Source organism: Capsicum annuum, chromosome 8 (assembly GCF_002878395.1).
Source record: "Capsicum annuum cultivar UCD-10X-F1 chromosome 8, UCD10Xv1.1, whole genome shotgun sequence".
Lineage (NCBI taxonomy): Eukaryota > Viridiplantae > Streptophyta > Magnoliopsida > Solanales > Solanaceae > Capsicum > Capsicum annuum.
Genome location: NC_061118.1, coordinates 154,669,690 through 154,687,755, shown reverse-complemented (window position 1 = coordinate 154,687,755; position 18,066 = coordinate 154,669,690). Strand labels below are relative to the sequence as shown.

General features: G+C 31.9%; 3 protein-coding genes and 1 long non-coding RNA gene across 5 annotated transcripts in view; 3 read left to right on the top strand and 1 right to left on the bottom strand.

Annotated features, from left to right (window-relative positions):
- The first annotated feature begins 5,878 nt into the window (after positions 1 to 5,878).
- On the top strand, positions 5,879 to 7,007 carry LOC124886684. The gene is made up of 2 exons (XM_047395576.1): positions 5,879 to 6,144; positions 6,782 to 7,007. The coding sequence occupies exons 1-2, from the start codon at positions 5,879 to 5,881 to the stop codon at positions 7,005 to 7,007; spliced, it is 492 nt and encodes a 163-aa protein (XP_047251532.1).
- An 809-nt stretch (positions 7,008 to 7,816) lies between these two features.
- On the bottom strand, positions 7,817 to 13,521 carry LOC107839652. The gene is made up of 3 exons (XR_001665125.2): positions 12,583 to 13,521; positions 8,041 to 8,091; positions 7,817 to 7,929 (listed from the first exon to the last, which is right to left on the bottom strand). It is a non-coding gene; the product is annotated as an uncharacterized LOC107839652 (long non-coding RNA).
- LOC107839651 (F-box protein PP2-B15) lies at positions 10,287 to 12,417 on the top strand. The gene is made up of 3 exons (XM_016683225.2): positions 10,287 to 10,663; positions 10,983 to 11,101; positions 11,694 to 12,417. Exons 1-3 carry the CDS (start codon positions 10,376 to 10,378, stop codon positions 12,160 to 12,162), a joined length of 876 nt encoding a protein of 291 aa, XP_016538711.1. The 5' UTR covers positions 10,287 to 10,375; the 3' UTR covers positions 12,163 to 12,417.
- Positions 13,522 to 16,403: 2,882 nt separating the features above from the next.
- Positions 16,404 to 18,066, top strand: part of LOC107839649 (pantoate--beta-alanine ligase-like) — a 9,401-nt gene continuing 7,738 nt past the window's right edge. For both annotated transcript variants that reach the window (XM_047394732.1, XM_047394731.1), the window contains exon 1: positions 16,404 to 17,815. In XM_047394732.1, coding sequence (XP_047250688.1) covers positions 16,719 to 17,666 — 948 coding nt within the window. In that variant the 5' untranslated portion in view covers positions 16,404 to 16,718 and the 3' untranslated portion in view covers positions 17,667 to 17,815. The remainder of the gene's footprint in view (positions 17,816 to 18,066) is intronic.

Sequence of the window (18,066 nt, the reverse complement as noted above, 5' to 3'; positions counted from 1 at the left end):
GGGACAGTGGCGGCATGGGTTATATTTGAATTCTGGTGGTTGTTTTGGTGGGAGTCGATGGTTCGCGGATTATTGAGCGGCGACGGGAGTTGGACATCGGAGCAGGAGAGGCGGCGTCTGTTGGTGTGTGGATCGATCGGCGACGGTATCAACAGAACCTTCGTAAAAGTTCAATAAAATTTCCCTTAATAAATATTACACAAAAAGGAAAATTTATAAGAATTTATTTGTATTTGTAAGTCATAAAATTTGTATTACATAAATTTTCCTTTTATAATCTTATGCAAATTCTACATTCCTTTTATAGTTATCACGTCACATATTTTTATTGGCGTGACACTGTAAATTTTTCATTAGCATGCTTCATGCCTATGACCTTTTGGTCCTTTACTCATTTTTCCGCATGGATTTAACTTGCAAGGTGGATAGTTTTAAGTATCTCGGGTCTACGATTCAGGAAAATGAAAAGATAGATGAGGACGTATCTCACCGTATTGGGGCAGGTTGGATAAAATGGAGGCTCACTTTAGGAATTTTATGCGATAAGAAGGTGCCCCCAAGCTTAAAGTTAAATTATATAGAGTTGCAATCCGGCCTGCTATATTGTATGCAGCGGAGTGTTGGTCGGTTAAGAATTCTCTTGTCCAAAAGATGAAGGTGGCTGAAATGAGAATGTTGCGTTGGATGTGTTGTTTCACAAGGACGGACAAGGTTAGGAATGAAATTATTCGGGAGAAGGTGGGAGTAGTATCAGTTGAGGATAAAATGCATGAAGTGAGGTTAAGATGGTTTGACCATATGATGAGGAGGGGCACTGATGCCCCGGTTCGTAGGTGTGAGAGGTTGGCCTTGGAAGGTTTCAAACGGGGTAGGGGTAGACCAAAGAAATACTGGAGAGAAGTGATTAGAAATGACATGGAGCAGTTACAACTGACTGAGGACATGATTCTGGATAGGAAGATTTGGAGGAAAAACATTAGGATAGAGGGTTAAGGGTGTGGTTGAGTTGTAGTCAGTAGGTAAGGGATTTGTGGTGTCCCGTATTTTGGCAATGTACTTTTGTGGATGTCGTATCTATGTTATTGTATCGTGTTCTATGTTTTTGATGTTTTGTTTACCGCCTGTCATACTGCCTTGTATCTTGAGTCGGGGGTTTATCGAAAACAGCCTCTCTATCTCGTTAGGGGTAGTGGTATGGACTGCGTACACTCTACCCTCCCCAGACCCCACTAAATGGGAATATACTGGGTTTGTTGTTGTTGTTATGTGTGTGTGCTGGTACGTATATCAGTGAGTGTGTGAGAATTGAGAATATGTGTTTATGTTCTGAAGAGTATGTGTGTGTTGGTGAGTATATCAGTGAGTGTGTGAGAATTAAGAGTATGTGTTTTGGGGAAAAAAATTCTTAAAAATGATGAAAAGTAATAATAATGGACTTGGAATTTGAAATTGACTCAATGAAATCATTTGGAATTTGATTTCTAGGAGGAATTTGAGTTGTGGAACCTTTAATATAGTTGTAATGGTGAAAAAATGTTGAAAAGTGATAAAATGGAGAAGAAACGGCACGTGTACTACACTTCCTACCGTAAAAACTGGTTATAACGTTTTGGGTGGGAATTAATTCCACTTTAAAAAAGTCCGGGGGGAGAGGGAACTAATTCCACTTTAAAAAGTATAGGTGTGTAATAGGATCCCAGCAAAGTTCAATATGCTCAACTGGTAATCCGGTCAAACTTCAGGTATTTTTATGTGTATTCTTCCTAAAATTATGTAATGTGAAAAGTTAATGAGAAGTTATTAGCAGCACATAATACAGTGGATATTTCATCAAATAAAAATAAGAAAGAAATAAGTTAATTGATGGCCATGAATTCATTTTCTTTAATTTTAAAAAAATTAATATTGTACACTTTATATGTGTATATCCTTCAAAAGCATCACAAATATAAGTAATAATTTCCCTTGAAAGTAATTTGAACCATCAAATGTGAAGAAGCAATGAAACTTGACGATGGTTCTACTGCAATTATGATAAATTCTAAATGATAATGCATATAATGTCTATTTCTTATGTTAAAGCAATATTGAATTAGGTATAATGTAAATGAAAACTCAATAAGCTAAAAAAAATTGATTATTTCGCTTTAAATGAATTTTACAAATGAAAAGGCATAGTAATTTTCTTCTATTATATTCAATTTCTTCTATCATATTCAATGGGTCATACGAAAATAAAAATATATAGAGAACTGTACTTTTTGTAACTCTATACACATATAATTAATTTTTTATGCATGTATATACTACTAAAGAAAACATCTATCCTACTGTAAAATAAGATTTTTTATTTTTGCATAAATAATTATTCTATGAATCATGCAAAGTAGTTCTTTCGAATGATAATTAGACAGAAAAAGAGAAAATCTTATATAGTTACCATTGTTATGCATAATATTTTTTTATCGTTTGGTTGTTGAAATATATTTGTGCATATTGGCCCCTACCTTGGAGTATAAAAGATGATATATTGTTTGAAGAAATTGAAAATAATAAAGAAATATTAATTACATATACTATAAAATATTTGTATATAATAAGAACGATAAAAAAAAATATCTTTAATATGTCATACATGGTTCATATACATATGTTTCTATTATCACTCTTTACTCTTTTTTATTGAATAATTCGTGCAACGCGCAGGCACGTATACTAATTATTTTTAAAGAACATAGTCTTTAATTTCACATAATAATTTTTAAATTACTGATAGAAGTAAGTAATAGTTTTAAATAATGAGATGTTAGTCATTTATTTGTAATATATTAACTTTGATGTTGTTATAAAAATTTTATTTATTAATATAAAGTTTGAGTTTGTTTAAAATTCTAAGATATTTATTGTATAATAAAGTAGATAGTTTCTCTCTCTTTCTTTTATAATATAAATTTTATATATATATATTTTATCATCTTCAATATTAATTAATTTATATAAAGTAAAATCATAAGACTTTCAAAATTCAGAGATTGAATCAAATACTTTGTAGCTGTTTGACCATGAAAATTATTTATTTTTTTTCAAAAAACTATTTTCTTTAGTGAAAACAAGGTGCGTTTGACCATGAAAATTTCAAATACAATTTCTAAATTGTATTTGAAAAAGTGAAAACAAGTTTTAATTATTTTCACTTTTTTCACTCTTACTTCTCTCACAAAATTTCAAAAAACAACTTTAATTTATATTCATAATCAAACACAACTCCAACTCCAAAAAATTATGATTTTTATGGCCAAACGGGGCCAATTATTAATGTTACCTTGACCTTGAGACACCCCTTATAACCATGAGCAACATTGGAAGAATAATATTTCTGTCGTGGTGTTTGTTACTAGCTGTGCAACCATGTTTCACACTTTCGGTTACCCTCATTCGAAGTTCCCCTTCTCCTCTATCTATTATCATGATGACTACGAGTTCACTCGTAATTCGTATGCTTAAAGATCAAAGATATGGAGCCTATTATATATATTGAGCAAATAAAAATATAAAACTAGTGTTAAGTTGTGCTTAGGACGATCTTTTAACATAGTTTTAAGGAAATTGATGGTTAATATGGTGATTACTTATCTAGGTTGACTAAGACAGCGCCACCTTTCCTTTTTACTAGTTCTTACATTTGATTTTGCTATCGCTCATGACTTGGTATGGAGCCATGTAGAATCATCATTGTTGGTCACTTGTTCAATAATCTTAAAATGAAAATGACAATTGCTCACTAATTCTAAACATGGTTGAACCAAAAAGGAAAAGGGGTATACTATTTTTGTTTCTTTTGGTAGTGAATATTTCCTTTCTATAGAGGACATGGAAGAGATTGCTCATGGGCTAGAGAAAAGTGGGGTTAACTTCATGTTGGTTGATTCAGATTTCAGAAGTTGTTAGACACAAATGGTAAACTGGAGAGAGAACAAATTAAATAGCTCAAGTGATCAATAGGGTTGCTCTTTATAAGAGGGGAAAATCTGTCATGTTGATTAATATGAGTTGGCTGTCTATGCCTTAAATAGTGATCCTCAAAGCAGCCATATGTGCTGTGCAGTTGGTCCGATTATACAGTATACTGACTTTATTGAGCCAATGTGAATTGTGGAAATTAATTCCAAAGATAAAATATGCCCCCATCAAATTGAACTTTTCCTTTTTTTTTTCTTTTTTTTTTCGGGCCAATAGGAGAAGATAGTACCAAGTAGTTTTCCAAGTGGTTCAAGTGGCAGTCCTATAGGGCACGTCAAAGAAGTCTGCCAAGTTCAGCTGCATTAAATTGCTGTCTTCGTTTCTAAATATGATAGGTCCTATGAAAAGTTGTCAAGTTGAGTTTGCATTAAATAGCTCTATCTTTGTTCTAATCCTATAGGCCATTTGACTTGGCAATTTCGAACCTCCAAACAGTGCAATTAATGAGAAGGTTGTGAGAAGATGTGTATTTTTTACCTGTCATGGTTTCTCCCTAAGTTGCTATTGGATGATTCAGCTAGCTACCTCGTTGTTATTGACTTTTCATTCCTCAAAAGTAATAATATGAAATACTGGCATTATAATAATATTACTCATACTAACTTTCTGAGTTAGGTGAAATTTTGATGATTTTAGAAGTCTTAAGTTATAACCAAATTGAACGCCTTTCCAGTTGTGGATTAAAGAAATACTAGCTTTATGTACGTATACACGTGCTTCCATATTTCCCAGTAGTGAATAAATAGAAATTCCAAATGTAACGTTGGGTTTGCATAAAATTAAATACTCCTCTTAATTTCCAGTCAAAAGAAAGTTGTTGATAACTTTATGCATTTTTTTAAAATAAAATTATACCCCCAATGATTTGACCATTTTGGACATGTCATGCCTATTGCCTTTTCTGTGACCATCTTTATTAAGGTGATAGTGGACCAGCTCTTTTTTAATTTTGCCGTGCTTTGTAAAAATAAAAATAAAAATTAACAAACTTAATGAACTACATTATCAAAAACGTCATTAATAAACCAAAGACCAAAACCATGTGATGTGACATAAGCAGGGCGCAGGGCCTTCTGTTTGGAGTTTCGGTCGAACCTCCAGAAAAATATACTATTTATACATGATTATAATTATTTTTATGTGATTATAGTAGGTGTTGAACCCCCTTCGTCTAAGTTTTCTTTGAATATGAACTCCCTTAATTGAAATTCTAAGTTTTTTTTAACATAAAACCCCTTTCGTTGAAATCCTGGTTCCACCTCTGGCAGGGCTGATCTATGTAGGATTTTAGGGTGCTTCGGCACGCACTAAACTTGACGCGAAATAGGTATAATTACATAAAAAATATTGAAAAACAGATATAAAACATATAAAAACACCCATTATAACCAAAAGTTGGATGGGTGTATTGACATTTAGATTGACTTTAAGGTCCTTCATTGGAATGAGGCCTTGAGTTCAAACCTCGTTGAGATGATTTTTGAAAAAATTACACAAATTTCATATTTAAGACACCATATTACATAATATCCCTTAGTATTTTAAAAATTACATAAAATCTCTATTTGCATATTTACTCTTGATACATATGCTATAACTTGCACACCCTATTTTCTCTTATTTTTTCACGCCATCTCTCTTTTCCTTTTATGCATCATTCCTTTTTTTCCCCACAAATTACTCCCCTAAAATCTTTCGCATTTTTAGTAGATTTTGAGTAAACTTCATTCTCTAATATTTCAACTGATTTCAACCGTAATTATTCATCCTTTAATTTCAAAAATTGACAACTTCTTCAAAGAGGTTAGCTTTTGGTTTATGCTTTAAAATCCTTTTGTATTAATTTGTTTTATCTTCAATGGCTAATGAAGATTCACCCTCATTCAGCTTGGGAATTTCACAAATTGAAACACAAAAATCTGTTCACGATAGTAATCACGTCTTGAGTTTTACTCCGGACAATTTTGATTACACCAAATTAGGTTTTAGTGAAAATCGATCAAAGCAAAGGAACGACCCTGAAAAATTGAAGATTTTAAGAGAAGCTTTTGCTGCTAAAAATCTGACATGCAAATGGAAGATCGGGATAAAATTGAACAAATTCTCAAATCTCCGTCGGAGCAGGTATTATTTCGCAACTAATTCGTAAATGGTGATTCATATAAGTGGTTCGTTTAACTAGTGATTCATATGAGTGATTCATATAATAACAAATTAATAGATTAACTGGTTACTTGGTGATTCATACGGGTGATTCATATGGGTGAATCAATAAATTGATATTTTAATTGGTGATACATATATTGTGCCAGTGATTCATAGATAGTGATTCATTTGACTGATTCTTTTAACTGGTGATTCATATGGGTGATTCATACAATTGTATATTAATAGATTAAGTGGTGTTTCATATTTTTTTTGGTGATTCATACGTGTGAAACACTACAATGATATTTTAATTGGTGATACATGTATGGTACTGGTGATTCATAAATGGTGATTCATATAACTGGTTGTTTTAATAAGTGATTCATATGGGTGATTCATTTATTTGTAGATTAACAGATTAACTGATTAATTGGTGATTCATATTTTTTTGGTGATTCATATAGGTGATTCATATGGGTGTTACAGCAAGGTGATCTAAACAGCTGCTACATATGTTCCTTCTTTTCAACATTGATATCATGGATCGAGGAACCAAACAGTCGCTAAATATGTTCTTTCTCTTAGACATTGATATCATGCATCGAGGAACCAGCAAGGTGATCTCCATTGCTACCACAAATGCGAGAGACTTGGGGAACATATTGTCATCCCTTACTGATAACGATGCTACCAGGGTAATAGGCAAGTTGATTGCAGAGCGATCAAATGAATCTGATGTCTACGTCATTGCATATGAACCCGAGAAGAATGAGCGAATAAAGGGCATACTTGGGATTATTCTTGATACTATTCAAAAAAATGAAATCATATTTGTGTGAAATTTCACCTTGCGTACTCTTGACTTGCTATTGACTACTTTGAATATTTTCAGGATCAGTAATTCCCAACCATTAGAACCCATACGCCTTCCTCTGTATTGGAGTTTGTCTTTGTACCACAGGATAGTGTTATATTTTGCCAAAAGATTGTTTTGTTACTGTGGTAGTGGTGAGAACTATTTCAGTACCAAGTTTAAGTTTGCAGTCCTCTTTGGAGAAAATATAAGGCTCTAACAAGATCAAAATAGGACATTGTTATTAAAATTTGTTCAAATGAGAATGGTGCACCAACAACTAGCCATATAATAAACATATTACTGAGTTTAAGAATTTGTTCGTGTAGAAAACTAAAAGAACAACAATTGCATTTTTCTCCTGATACCAAACTTTTGCTTTCTAATATCAAAACAATCCCTTCAAAATCAAATCAAAACGCAATTGTTCCCAAGAAAACATATTCAAACCAAATGCATCTATTTGTTCTCCCATATCAAGAAAACATGTATTAGTTTTGCTGGTGTGTGTGCATTTCTGTGTGAGTTTTTTGTCAATACTTACCACCACACATCAAATCATGATGAATCTGTCAATACTTACTACCATACGTCAAGGCTCAATTTGTAGCTAGTTAACAAAAGAGTCAAATATGTGTGCGTGTATGTGAGAGGGAGAGAGAGAGAGAGAGAAAATCTTGTAATCTTATTTATCAAAATTTAGTCTCGACAATGATAAAAAATACAGTGACAATAAGCCAATAATACAACATGTGTTTCCTTTAAAAGAACAAAAAATTGAAAGAGAAACAAAAATGAAAAATTCTTTAAGTAGACTCCTATAAATGTAAAATTTGTAAAGATACATCGTTTTGCTGAAGACACATAGAAAGCACTAAAATGCAAACTATACTGGTATACCTGGACTCCTGGAGAGAAAGGAATGAAAAAAGAAAAGGTTAGTTAACAGTGAGATCAATTAAGAGCAGAATAAACATATCACGCGTCAAAGCAAGCCCAAGTTTAGAATTCTCCATTACCATTACACTTAATCGTGTTTCCTCCCTACAAATGAATTCTCAGGCAGCAACCTGTAACATACAAGTAAATCTGTATAAATTTTCAAGAAAGTAGAAGTAAAGTCTATGCAAAAACAAAATTTAATTATTTTGATAAACAAATAAAGATGGGGCATAATGGAAAGACATAATATATGCCCATACCAATCAAGGGGAATATATTTATCTATGTAAATACGTTTACTTTAGGACCTATGCTTTCTAGGAGTTTCTTAGCTCTAGTAGGAGACTTTTATAACAACACAAAGTTAGAGAGCTTCTAGAACTCTTATAGTTTTGGTTTAATATGCTGGTCTGAGATAAAATTTTAATTGGATAAATATGGTTAATGCGGATTCATATAGCCGATCCCAGTTTATTTAGAACTGAGGACTAATTGTTGTTTATACAAATAAACTCAAGACCTGCTCATTACATGAGCTAAAATCAGCAGGCAACCATAGTGAATCATCTATATACTCCATTATTAAGGAGACAATTCTCCTGGATAAGGCAAGGTTAGGATCAAATCTAACCACACGAATCATGATAAATCAAACAATGCTCCATGGACTCGACATATATGCAGAAATTGTTTAAACTCTTGTAAGACAAGAATCACAAAAAGTTGGTAGATATCCCTAGCATCACTTTAAACAAGAACACAGGATTCTCACATTTAAGTGTTAATTTACTGATCGCATAATGTAGAAGAGATCTAACTCGCATAAGGCCTAACATTTGAATCACCAATATGAATCACCGTTTATATGAATATCCAATTAGATGAATAACCAGCTATATGAATCACCATTTATATGAATATCCACTCACAAGAATAATTAGTTATTTGTATCATTTATATGAATCACCAGTTATATGAATCACTTGTTATTTGCATCAACAGTTACATAAATCACCAATATGAATCACCAACTACATGCATCACTAATTACATGAATCATTAGTTACATAAATCACCAATATCAATCACCATTTATATGAATCGCCAACTATATGAATCACTAATTACATGAATCATCAGTTACATTAATCACCAACATAAAAAACTAGTTATATGAATAACCTACTATATGAATCAATAATTAACTAATATACAAAACATTTCTCTTTCAATTGTAAACAGAATATATCAAGTTATAAGCATCACCAATATGAATCACCAGTTATATGCATCACCAATATGAATCACCAGTTATATGAATCACCAATCATACGAATCTGTTATATGAATCACCAGTTATTTGAAACACCATTTATGAATCACCAGTTATATTATTCACAAGTTATATGAATCACCAAATAATCATACTTACATAAATCCCTGAATCTTTGTGCATTGTATGCAAAACTAGATTTCAAGTGGAGGCATATTTGTGTAGATGTATCAAAGTGATACATATGTATCACTATGATACATCTGTTACCAGATAGTTAAAAAAAAGTCTGCAAATCAACTTACCATCATACACATGACTTTGCCTCGTTCAAAATTTGAAGAAAAGGTTTCATAGCCATATCATTATGAATCTCCAACGCTGATAAATTGCCTTAAACAACGTATTTGGCATGAATTCTTTTCAGAGAAACGTCAATTTTCAATTGAATTGATATGCCGTCCATTAAATCGCGGTACGACGTTTTTTTATGAATTACAATACCGTCGACCCGATAGTTATCGTACCTTATTTTTGAAACCCATTCCCCGGAATGACACAACAACACCGTCACGAGTTCCACTGAAGATTACCAAAAATTTTAGAAGGAAGATTGTTTTTTTTCCCCAAAATTCAAAAAATTTGATCTTGTAATTTGGCATGGTTCAAAAATATTGGTTTGCTTCAACTTTGAGCTCTTGTTGAATGGAATTGTGTTTTTAACGCTTGTAACTATTTTGCCGTGATTTGCGTTGTTGAAATCAGAGAAAATCCATTACTTCCTTAAATAAAGATTTGATCTGTTTCATATGTATCACCTTATCACGCTTAACATATGTATCACCATTTCAAATGGAATAAGATGTAATTAGTAAAATAATTGTAATTTTATGTAATATTACGTAATTAAACATTTAGGGATTTATGTAAGTTTTTCGTTTTTTAAACATCTATTATCCTTAACTCCTCGACCCCAGTGAGTCATAAGTACGAAACTTCCCCCAAGCACCGGTTCTCCATTATTACGAGCCCCCTATATCTCTATATATCATTCAAATTACTATAGACTTTTTAAGTTGAGCCAAGTCCTTCATTGAATTGTTACCCTTCTGTTGTTATTTTTTCCTTATTTAAAGAAGATGGTAAAAGTTAAAACAATGGTAGCACTAGGGAAGCACATATATGATTTGCCAGATGATTGCGTCAGTACCGTAGTCTCTCTAACTTCACCACCTGATACACTAAAACTATCACTGGTTTCTTCAATTTTCCGATCAGCGGCAGAGTTGGATTGTGTTTGGGATGCGTTCTTGCCTTCAGATTGGCAAGATATTGCTACAAAATCAGTCACCCCTTTGAAGTTTTCTTCGAAAAAAGAGCTCTTTTCCTGCCTCTGCAATTCCATTCTAATAGACGGTGGCAACAAGGTATATGAATCATATATTGGAAAAAGTCTTATCAAATCTGGTTTTATACATAATTATAACTCTTCTTCATATTATATTAAACTCTGACATGTGTTTGGTATTTGATTTGGGTCCAACTAAACTCTTGTAACGAATTTGTTTCTCTAGTTAAGAATACAAGAGAGATCTCAACCATTCCACCATAACTCATAATTTGTTTAATCATGATTACTAATAAAATGAATATCTAGCTTACATGTATACATATTTCATCCAATTCTTCAATTTTGGAGATTATTGACGCATATTGTTGATCATTTCTTTCATTTTCATGTTTCAGAGCTTTGCTTTAGATAAATCAACCGGGAAAAAGTCCTATGTAATTGCAGCAAAAGAGCTCTCTATTTTATATGGAGATGAAGCTGCTCATTGGAACTGGAAAACTGTCCCAGAATCAAGGTAAATTCCCTTCTTTTAAAACCATTCTTTCCTACATCATGAAATATGAGAGAAAGCACTATTACCCCGAACTATAGCCAAATTTGTTACAACACGCCTTTAACTTCATAGGATCTTTGGACCCCTAAACTTAATTTTATTATATTATTGTCCACCTTGTGTGCTTACATGGCCTAAAAAACCCTGCAATTAAGGTGTATCATAAAAGATGTCACGCTATAGTTTAGGTTTAATAGTACTAAAATTAGTAGCAAGTTATTTGGTAGTCATAAGCCATCTAATTTCCTTATTAATGGTATTGTTATCTTTTATTTTCTTATTTCTTAGACTTCAATTTTACTATTACGTGTTGTTTCCTATCTTTCGATTTTCATATTGATTGTTGCTGCTAGTGGTATTCTGTACTGTACTTCCTTTTTCTACTTGTTTGATATGCTTTATTTGAACCAAGAATTTATTGAAAACAATTTTTTCTACTATAAAGTAGTGTAGAAATCCATAAACTGCACCCTCCCCTGGCCCTGTTTATGAAATTTCACTGAATATATTAATATTATTATGACGATGCTAATTGCGAATTTTAATACTATAGGTTTGCAGAGGTAGCTGAACTGAAAAGAATAAGCAGATTAGAAATACAGGGGAAGATGAAAACAGGGGAGCTCTCTCCAAACACAACATACGGTGCTTATATACTGATGAAAATTTCAAATCGATCATTCGGTTTGGATTCTATTCCTTCAGAGATTAGTATTTCAGTAGGGGATCAAGAATCCATCAGCAGTACCGCGTATTTACGCCATTCAAGGAACAAGAAGAAGGAGCAGCTGGAGACTCTGTTTTACAGAAACAGAGTGGAGACATTGAAAGCAAGAGTGAATAAAGGGGAGGAAAGAATGCCTATTGAAAGAAAGGATGGATGGTTGGAAATAGAGCTTGGAGAGTTCTACAATGGTGGGAATGGTGATGAAGAGATCCTAATGAAGTTGATGGAGGTGAAGGGTTATCACGTTAAAGGTGGACTTGTTATTGAAGGCATTGAGTTAAGGCCTAAACACTAAGACAAGATTGAGACAAAGAGGTAGCTGCTCATTGTAAGCACCTCTCACTTACCATTCAAAGATGGTGAGTTTGAGTTATCAAAGGAGTAAAAGAATAGTTCTTTTTTGTTGTTGTTGTTGGAAAAAAGTTTAGGATGGGATGACCTTATTTCTTTTCTATTTTGTTCATTTTTTTTATAATTAATTTTTATCATTTCACTTGTAACGAAGCTTTAAGAAAGTAAATATAATAAGATTTTTAAATGTTGTGAGATACATAGGAATGTACTAAAATGTCAATTAATTTTGTACCCTAAACATGTCTTATAAAAAGTTAACATTGAAAAGTTCAAAAAAAAAGAAAAAAAGAAAAGAGAAAGCTTTTTCTTAAACGCATTAAAATAAAAAAGAAAATAAGTTAAAAACGATAAGAATACTTACTACTTATTGTGTGTGTATATTGACGTGTTCTTCTCTTTAGTTTCTTCTTTTTCTGCTGAAAATTTATCATTGAAGAGTTTAACAACCATGCAGCGCTTGTGTTTGTCATGTCTTTCAAAATTATAGCAGCAGCAGGAGCCATTAGTCAAAATCAAACCATTCAAAAGCCTTCAAAGCATTACTATCACTTAGCCCATAAGATATTTTAACTGACATTGACGGATATTTTAACAACTCAAATCATTTATTGAAAGCTAAAAACACATGTGGAAATGGGCTTAAATCTCATCCTTTCAAAACGTTGTTATGGACGACCAGGAATCAAATAAAAAAAATGTGGAAGTAATGAAGAAATCAAAATTGACTGACAAGACACCAGATGCCAACACATATAACACGACAGTTTGTTACAAGGAAAGTTCCTCTAATTTTAACGTTTACTAACTGGCATACATTGACATTCTTTTATTGACCTTTTGAAAGAAAGTGAAAATGTAATTGGCTTCAAGTGTCAAATATCAATTCCGCCACTAACCTTTTCCTATGCATTCACAAGTAACGAATTCCACCACTAACGTTAATTAAAAGACCTCGTGTGAAAGCAAATAAATGCTAAATAAACAATAAGAGAAAGTTGTTTCGATGATAAACACTCTTCACTTTTAATTAGAATGTTGTGAGTTTGTATTACTAAAATTGCAAAAGAGGAGATAGTTTTTAGGGTGGATAAAAAAAAGGATAAGTAAGTTATGAACTACTATTTTTCTCTTCCAATCTATGACATGACTATTTTTTCTTTTTAATCAATTTAAACAAATAAATATTATATTTTTATATTTAGAAATAATTCAATCAAAAGTTTTAATGAGATTATTTATAGTCACACAAGTATTTATGACCTATTTGAAGAAAATTCAAACAAACTTCATTTCAATCTTAAATTTCATGTTCAAGCAAACACATTTATATATAATAAAATATCGTCATAGTGACAATGTTATTTGAAAATTTTCATAATATTTATAGTGAGCTGTTGTGTATATGCATAATGACATGTGAGGTTTGAATCATATTTAGATATTATAAATAAAAGTATACAGAAAATTAGTTTAATGACTTTGTGCAAATAATGAATGTATTTATTAACCAAAAAAATAGAAAGAGTATGAATGCAAAAAAGATGAATACGAATAGCTCTTATGACCATAACTAATAACCGTTATTTAAATATAACTATTTTCTTTTTGATATTCATCATGTGCGGACATTAATGATGATAATATAAATATTCTACCATTTTATTTTTATACCTAATATAATTCTTACAAAATTAATATTTAAATATGATTGTTATGTATAGTAATAAAATTGGCTTAAGTTATCAACAATCACTTTAACTTATCTCGAAAATTCACTTGGACCCCTGAACTAAAACCTATACCTATTGAACACTTATACTATATAAAAAATTGTTGCTATTAGGCACTTTTAAGATATTTAGCAAAAATTATAAAGTGTATGGAACACACTGGCGGTGACATGACAAAAACAACAATTAAAAGGTGTCATGTGATATTAATGGTCCAATAATTATTAAAAAATAATTATAATTTTTTTTTTAAAATTCATCTTCTTCTTCATTTTCTGCAAGAAACTGGTCCCCCTCCCCCTTCCATCATCTTCTCCATTATCTGCAAGATTTCAGTTCTAGCAGATGTCGATAATGGCGATTGAGAAAATGATTTCAGTTCTAGCGGATGCCTATAATGAAAATTAATAGACAAAATTCTTAGACCACAAAATGTGTTATACTTTCAATTCAAGATCCTAATCACGAAGGAACAAGCTTCTCCAAAATCAAAATTCAAATTTTAAATACTAAAAAAAGAGCAATACAAAAAAAAAAAAAAATACATTTCATACATCTAAAACAAGAACATTAGAAAGATTATTATTCTATCCAAGTTAGTCGTCTTCTTTTTTCATTAAAAATTTTTGAGAAATGCATTTTTCGATCAGTTCGGCGAGACTCTCCGAAAAATCAACTCCAAAATCTTAAGTAGCCGTTTGGCCATAAAAACTAAAATTTTTCGGAGTTGAAACTAAAGTTGGAGTTGAAATTGGAGTTGGAGTTGTGTTTGGCCATGTCTTTTTTAATTTATTTTTTTTTGACTTTTGAAAAAACTTTTTTAAATATGATTTTGTGCCCTAACTTTTACAAACTATCAAAATCACCCAACTAAAATTTACCTACTAACGGAAAAAGAACACAATTAGCCACTTTTATAAAAATAATTACATATACATGGTCATATTTAATGAATTTCAATTATGACATATATAATATTTACATTAATAGTCATTTTCTCATATTTGAAAAATTTTAATATGAATGTTATATTAACAAATCACTGTTTCCTATTTTTTAAGTAACAAATATTATCTTTCAAACAAATTTTTTTTTTAGGAATTTATTTAATTTATTTTCCGTTCCTAAAAAATAAGAAATGATGAGTTGTTATTAAATTTTAGGGTTCCGCTAATTTATTTCTTTAATTTTCTTATACATAAAAGATTTTACTGTGTGTGAATAAATTATTTCTATATAAAACATACTTTGTATATTTATGATATATTATATCATATACCATAAATATATAAATATGTTTAGTATGTTTCTCTATACTTTGTATATTTATATATGTGTGTATATGGTATATACATGGTATAAACTTCACATATAACATACTTTGTATATTTATGTTATGAATATGCTTAGTATGTTTCTTAATACTTTGTATATTTATATATGTGTATATATGGTATACCGTACATACATCGTATATACTTTGTATATTTCTGTTATAAATATAATACTTTATATATTTATGGGTATAAATATAAATTAGCAGTAAAATAATGTCTTAAATAAGGAAGAAAATTAAGTAAGAGAGAAAAATAATGATGAGAGAGAAAAACAAATATATATTAATTAGGATAACATTAAGTTTGAAATTATAGTTATCTTATTCTTTAAAACTGCTATATACGTAATATTGAAAAAGTAATGTTATAAGGAGAGTTTTATGTAAAAATTTAAAAGATTGGGGTTATATGTAATAATAATAAAAGTTGAAATTGGAGTTGAAAAATTGTGAAAACAACAAAACCTGTTTTCCCTTTTCAATTTTTTTTTTCGAAATTACTTTTTGAATTTTTATGGCCAAACACCACAATTTTCAACTCCGAAAAAAGGAAAAAAATTTCATGGCCAAACGAGCCCTAAGATTGTTCGAATTTACATGTTTATGAGCTTAAATAACTCAAATCCAATATAATTTTTTTCTCAATCAAACTTATAGTTTGCGACTGCCTTAACTTTGACGTTTTTGATTCCGATTGTAAAGCTATTTTTCGCGGAACGTTTTCCTCATTTTTTGTTCTTGATTTGGATGTATAAAATGGATTTTTTTTGGAATTGTTCTTTTTTTAGAATTTAAAATTTAGATTCTGATTTTGGAGAATAATGTTATCATTTTCATTTGCTGGGAAGACGATGATGACAGGAAGAGTGGGGGTAGGGGTTGAAGACTAACTTAGGGGTAGGGGTAAGGACGCCGATGAACGGGATTAGGTGGTTGGGAGTTGATGATGAACTTGGGGGTAGGGTGAGGAGGACGAGGGGGTTGCTTTTCTTTTTTAAAATTAAGAAATTATAATAATTAAAAATTATATTAATAAAATAATTTAAATATAAAATTTTAAATTAAAAAAGTAAAATATTACTTATTCTTTGATTCAGGTGCCTAATTATGTAATACACTTTCCTTATCAAATCAATATTTTGTGTCTAACATATATCAATTTTTATCACACTTGAGGTGATACAGAGCTTAGTTAGGGATAAATAAATTTTCGGTGTATCTTTTGATTGTTGGTTGGTTGTTGTGGATAATGAATGCGACGATCTAAGGAGCTTTGACCGTAATAGAAATTGAAATGGATATAGTTTGAAATATCAACCAGCGGATTTTTTATCCAAAAATATAAAGAAGGTTTTTTGAGTGAGAGAGAAACAAACGCAGATCGAACCGAGTGGCGGCATAATCAAGCAGCTCGCAAATTCCTAATCGAAAATGGCAGGTAAGGATCCAATTATCATGAGAGAGAAGGATGAGATGAGAAATTGGACGAGGAGCATGAGAGCTCAAGGCCATACAATTGGCTTTGTACCCACCATGGGTTACCTCCACCAGGGTCACCTCTCTCTAATCAAAGAAGCACACAAACACGCTGACCGTATAGTCGTATCCATCTATGTTAATCCAGGTCAGTTCTCACCCAATGAAGATCTTTCAACATACCCTTGTGATTTTCAAGGTGATTGTCAGAAACTCAAGGCTGTACCTGGTGGTGTTGATGTTGTATTCAACCCTGATAATCTCTATGCCGCCTATGGGAATTCCTCTCTAGGGTCTGAGAGGAATGGAGAAATGAGAGAGGGAAGGTTGGTATCTTGTGTTGAAAACAAGTGGGGTATGGGGCATGAAACTTGGGTTAGAGTTGAAAATTTGGAAAAGGGTTTGTGCGGGAAGAGTAGGCCTGTTTTCTTTAGAGGAGTTGTTACTGTTGTCACCAAGTTGTTTAATATTGTTGACCCTGATGTAGCTGTCTTTGGCAAGAAGGATTATCAGCAATGGAAGATTATTGAGAGAATGGTTCGAGATCTTGATTTTGGGATAAAGGTGATTGGTTCTGAAATTGTACGAGAGCAGGATGGCCTCGCAATGAGTTCCCGTAATGTGAAACTTTCACCTGACAACAGACAAAGGGCTTTGTCAATTAGCCGTGCACTGTCTAGAGCCAAATTTGATGCAGAAAATGGTCAGCTCAACTGCCATGAGCTGATAAATGCTGCCATTCCCAAGATACGTGAAGCCGGTGGAAGGGTTGATTATGCTGAGATTGTGGAGCAAGAAAGTTTAGAGCCAGTGGAGACCATCAACAAACCAGTTGTATTTTGTGTAGCAGCATGGTTTGGAGACGTCAGGCTCGTCGACAACATGGAAATAGATATAAATTGAGAGGCATGGAGCCAGTACATATGCAGTTAGTTACCTTGGCGTTTGGGTTCTTCCTCTGTAACGTCGCTGAGAAGCTTTTGCAGTTTGTACAAGCTTATCTGAAAATGACTTTCGCCAACTAAATAACTGGAGTCACCTTTCCAACTGCTGTATGTAGGATTGTTTACTCATGTTGCTCTTGTAGTCTTGCTTTCTTTTTTATGATGAGAACTGAGAACTAGCATCGTCTTTTACTATTTCTTATAAAAAAAGAAGAGAAACAAATGCACATCAACTCAATCAGGAAGCTTAATGAAAATTAGAACATTTCAAATTTCCACATTATTATTACATGTTAAAACACCCTACAAATGTCACCATTCCACTTTATTCCCACTGCAACAACCAAAATCCAACATAC

What these genes read in the sequence shown, in the direction of transcription:
- LOC124886684 (XM_047395576.1), top strand. Translation starts at nt 5,879, where the DNA reads ATGGCTAATGAAGATTCACCCTCATTCAGCTTGGGAATTTCACAAATT. An exon ending in TCAAATCTCCGTCGGAGCAG is followed by an intron (nt 6,145 to 6,781) that starts GTATTATTTCGC and finishes TCGAGGAACCAG; the next exon opens with CAAGGTGATCTCCATTGCTA.
- LOC107839651 (XM_016683225.2), top strand. Translation starts at nt 10,376, where the DNA reads ATGGTAAAAGTTAAAACAATGGTAGCACTAGGGAAGCACATATATGAT. An exon ending in TAATAGACGGTGGCAACAAG is followed by an intron (nt 10,664 to 10,982) that starts GTATATGAATCA and finishes TTCATGTTTCAG; the next exon opens with AGCTTTGCTTTAGATAAATC. An exon ending in AAAACTGTCCCAGAATCAAG is followed by an intron (nt 11,102 to 11,693) that starts GTAAATTCCCTT and finishes TTAATACTATAG; the next exon opens with GTTTGCAGAGGTAGCTGAAC.